This window comes from Gracilinanus agilis, chromosome 1 (assembly GCF_016433145.1).
Source record: "Gracilinanus agilis isolate LMUSP501 chromosome 1, AgileGrace, whole genome shotgun sequence".
NCBI classification, from domain to species: Eukaryota; Metazoa; Chordata; class Mammalia; order Didelphimorphia; family Didelphidae; genus Gracilinanus; species Gracilinanus agilis.
The window spans coordinates 737675034-737679669 of NC_058130.1; the positions used below are offsets into that span (position 1 = coordinate 737675034).

A 4636-nucleotide genomic window follows, 5' to 3' on the forward strand; every position below is an offset into this window, starting at 1 on the left:
AAGAAAAGAGAGAGAGAGAGAGAAAGAAAGAAAGAAAGAAAGAAAGAAAGAAAGAAAGAAAGAAAGAAAGAAAGATTCCTAGTCCAGCAAAGCAAATTCCTACATTGGCTGTGTCCAGTTGTGTACCTTGAATCTGTCACCTGTCAAAAATAAGTAGTCTAAGAAGCCAGGGATTCTAAGAGTCAGAGGTGAAGTGGGAGAGGATTTCAGAAATAGGATAGCACCAGTGCAAAGGCACTGAGCCAGGAGAGGAAGTATTATGTGTAAGGAATGGTAAATATGGCTAGATTGTAGAATGTGAGATAGAGAGTAATGTGTAAGAAGTCTGGAAAGATAGGAAGGGACCAGGTTGGGATTAGAGAGCTATGCCAGATATCAGAGTTTTTATTTGGTCTGAGAGGTAATAGGGAATCCCTGGAACTTAGGAGTTTGATGTGTATTTAAGGAAAATCACCTTGACAGCAGAATGTAATGTCTTGAAAGCTATAAACTACAAACTGAAACTTGGTGTATAGTAGAAAAGATCCTAGACTTGGAGGTTGGATTTATTCTCTCTTTGGTCTTGGCTTTATTTTAAACCTAGTCTCTAAAGTTCTTCCCAACACCCTATGATCTATGACTTATGATAGAGGCCTTTGGGAAATTTTGGGTTCCCTGGGCTATGGTGTTTCTGTTCTTTGTTAAATGTGGGTGAATCCTACTAATAAGACTTTTTTTTTGGCAGAGGGTGGTTGGACAGTGATCCAGAGACGCCTGAATGGTTCAGTGGATTTTCACCAGCCCTGGGAGGCCTACAAGTCAGGCTTTGGAGATCCTAATGGTATGTATTTCTAAGGGGCAAAACTAAGGCCAAAGAGAATAAACCACCAATTGGGAGTATGGGGAAATAGGTAGAGAGGGAATAGGGAGGTCTCTAAGGCCAAGAAGGGTAGGCTAGGCCTTTTTTGGCAAAGGATCCAAGAAGTTTCTTGGTGTTTTTTTCCTTTTCCTACACATTTCTCTACCTTATCTCCACACATTCTGTGCCTTATAAAGTCAAGAAGGGACTTATACCTGCCTGTATGCATTCTTTGGAGCCAGGGAGCTAACTGTACCTGCCTATGTGCATTCTCTGATACTTGTCCCCATGCTAAGTGGTTGTTTCTGAATTCAGGGGAATTTTGGCTGGGTCTGGAGAAAGTACATCATATTACTGGAGACCGAGGGAGTCGTCTTGCCGTACAGCTACTAGATTGGGAAGGCAATGCTCAATCAGTCCAGATCCCCTTCCATTTGGGAGGAGAGGACACAGCGTACAGCCTGAAGCTCACAGGCCCAGTTGCTGGGGAGCTAGGTCCAGCCACAGAGGATGGACTATCTTTACCCTTCTCTACTTGGGACCGAGATCATGACCTCAGGACAGACATGAACTGTGCCAAGAATCTCTCTGGTAAGTGGAAAATCTCCAAACTAACCTTAGTTTCAGTCAGTTCTCTCCCTCACGCCATGCCTATTTTCTAAACCAAGCCTCAAAATCTTTTAATAATATTCATCCCTGGGGGGCAGCTGGGTAGCTCAGTGGAGTGAGAGCCAGGCCTAGAGACGGGAGGTCCTAGGTTCAAACCTGGCCTCAGCCACTTCCCAGCTGTGTGACCCTTGGCAAGTCACTTGACCCCCATTGCCCACCCTTACCACTCTTCCACCAAGGAGCCAATACACAGAAGTTAAGGGTTAAAAAAATAATAATAATAATAATATTCATCCCTGGTTCTCAAAGACAGTGTCTAAAGCAGGATTTTATATATAGTAGGAACTCAGTCAATGTTTGAATTAATGGCCCCATCCTTTGTCCTATCCACAAATCCCTAACTCTTATCTATATCCTAAATATGACCCATACTGAGCTTCACACTTTATCCTGAATTTCAATCCCAATTCTAATAGCAACTCTTAAACTTCAGCCAAAATCCTACTCTAACCTTAAAAACAAAATTTTCTACCTAGTTCTATGACCTTTTTTCTGAAAGCTCTGAAACCATACTCAGCCCCCAACTATAAGTAAGTTAATAACCCCTAAGTAGCTTCAAACCTATCTCTAATCACCCATCTGTAAATCTGTAATCAAATTCTAGTTTCAACCTCAAACTCTTGTGTGTGTTTTTGGGAGTGGGGAGGTGATACGAGAGTGGGTAAACACTAATACATACGTCAACTTGAATTGGTAGGCAGGGGAGACACAAAAAAAGAATTCCCTATCTCCTCCTCCAACTCCTGTTCATATATACAGTAACTCCCTAAAAATGATGATGATGATGATGATGATGATGATGATGTTAACGAGGAGTTATATAGCACTTTAAGGTTTGCAAAGAACTTTACAAATATCCCATTTCATCTTCACACAACCCTAGAAAGTGTTGTTTTAATCCCCATTTTACAAATGAAGAAAGTGAGGGAAACAGAATTTAAGTGACTTGCCCCGAATCACATAGCTAATAATGGCTGGGGCTAAAGTTGAACTCAAGTTTTCCTAACTCCAAGTTCTGTACTCTCTTAACTGCAATAATTTAATCAATAATGAAATCAAGTCAACTTAGGTTTATAACTGAAAAAGCAATTTTCAACCTACAGATAGCTGACCCTACATCCTCTTTTTCCTAAGATCATGGATTTAGAATTAGAAGGGGCTTTGAAGGTCTTCTAGTCCCACCCCTAATTTTACAGGTGGGGAAACTAAAACCAAGAGAAGTTAGGTGATTTGCCCAAGATCACACAGCTAATAAGTAGCATAGCTAGGGTTTGAGCCTCAGCTATCAGACTCTGAATCCAGGACCATTTCTAATATGCCACAAAGGTTGGCCATTGATCATTAACATTGGAAAAGAGTTTGGTGGTCACTGTGATATGGATAGTGGAAACAGTATTGGATCTGAAGTCAGAGGACCGAGTCCAAATCTTGGCTATCTCTTACTTTATGTACAAAGTTAGGCTTTCATTTCCTATCTGTAAAATGAAGAGGTCAAACTAGATGATCCTTGTAGCTCTAAACCTATCATCTACACCAGTCCCCACCATTTTACAGATGAAGAAACAGACTCAGAGAGGTTAGGGGACTTTCCCCAAGGCCATACAGGTAATAAGAAGCAGAACCAGGATTTGAATGTAGTGCTAGATCTGGAGTTGGAGGACTTCTTTTTACTTTTCTACTCATTTTCAGATGATGAAACTGAGGACCAGAGAGAGAACCCCAATGTCACACAAAGAAAAGGAATTAGAACTCAAGGCTCTTGACTTTCTGTCTAGTCCGTTTTAAGTGAATATATTTTTTTCCCATTAAACCATGATTCCTACATGAGCTTTAACTCTAAACCCACAGCCTTTTACCTAGTTTAAGGCCTCCACAGCAGGCCCATGCCCTTGTATTTCCATTCTCCCCATACAATCCTTGACCTTGCTCTTCTGTTTTTATTTTTATTTTTCAGGGGGCTGGTGGTTTAGTACCTGCGGCCATTCCAATCTCAATGGAAAGTATTTTCACTCCCTCCCCCGGCAAAGGCACCAGAGGAAACAGGGCATCTTCTGGAAGACTTGGCGGGGACGCTACTACCCTCTACAGGCCACCACCATGCTAATCCAGCCCACAGAAGCTGCCACCTCCTAGTCTCATTCTGAGAGCTCTGCAGGGCTAACAGAAAGGAGCCAGAGCCCAGTGGGCCAAAGACTCAACATAAATGCAAAAAGAGAACTCTCTTGTCCAACCCTTTCCCAACATACAGTCATGGTGGCACTTAACAGACTCCCTGGACATATACTTGGGTCAGGGTCAGTACTGCTAAAGGTGCTTCGCTGAGAGAGGAATAAGAGAGGATCTAGACCCAGCCTTGGAACTAGCCCTTCCCTCTTGAAGAGACAGTTTACTCCTTTCTTCCCCTTCTTTAATCTATTACCCTCTTAAGGGTAAACATATGGTACCAATGGTGCTAGTGGGCGAGGGCTTTTCCTCAGCACAAATACCCTGTTACACTGAGAACTTTTATGCACAATTGAAAGGGAGGGGCTGGGTTGCCTGACCCTGGGGACTAGTAGGAAGCCCAAATTTTGGGCTCATGGCTGACTTCTTAATAAGGAGTCTTGCCCAGCTGTCTTCAGTCATATTGACTGGACTGAAATAATGGGACCAAGAACTGAGTGATCTAGTTTGGTGACCTCAGTGTGTCTCTAATTCAAAGCCCAGCCTTGGGGCCTACTGAGGGGTCAGGGTAATTTGTAAATAACTGCCTTGTAAAAAGATTTAGTATCTGTTGGGTTGTGGGGGTCTGGCTGGGATTACCAGGCCTCCTCAGGAATGTTTGTAATAAAAGGATTGAAAGAATCTTTGAATTGGAAGGGCCATCAATTCAGCCAGCCCAAACAGGAATCACTAATACAACCTCCAGAAATATTTCCCTAGTCCAGCTCTGGGGGTGGGGGAAGGGGGGGCTGCTCTGTTCCCCCTCTTCCCTGCACCCAAGGACATGAGAGCACTTCCTCCCTCCACTCCCTGAGGTAACAGGTGGTGGGGAGAGCTTACAGGCAGCTTGAAGTTGTAGTTTGGGTACAAGAACTGGAAAACATTTGCCAAGGCTGGCCTAGTCTCTCCTTGGAGATGTTCAGCGAT

At 43.2% G+C, this 4636-nt stretch overlaps 1 protein-coding gene across 1 annotated transcript in view; it reads left to right on the forward strand.

The window, feature by feature from the left end:
• Positions 1-4359, forward strand: part of ANGPTL4 (angiopoietin like 4) — an 11806-nt gene extending 7447 nt beyond the window's left edge. Inside the window, exons 5-7 of the mRNA XM_044672732.1 lie at positions 725-820; positions 1154-1429; positions 3462-4359. Coding sequence (XP_044528667.1) covers positions 725-820; positions 1154-1429; positions 3462-3640 — 551 coding nt within the window. The 3' untranslated portion in view covers positions 3641-4359. The remainder of the gene's footprint in view (positions 1-724; positions 821-1153; positions 1430-3461) is intronic.
• Positions 4360-4636: the final 277 nt, after the last annotated feature.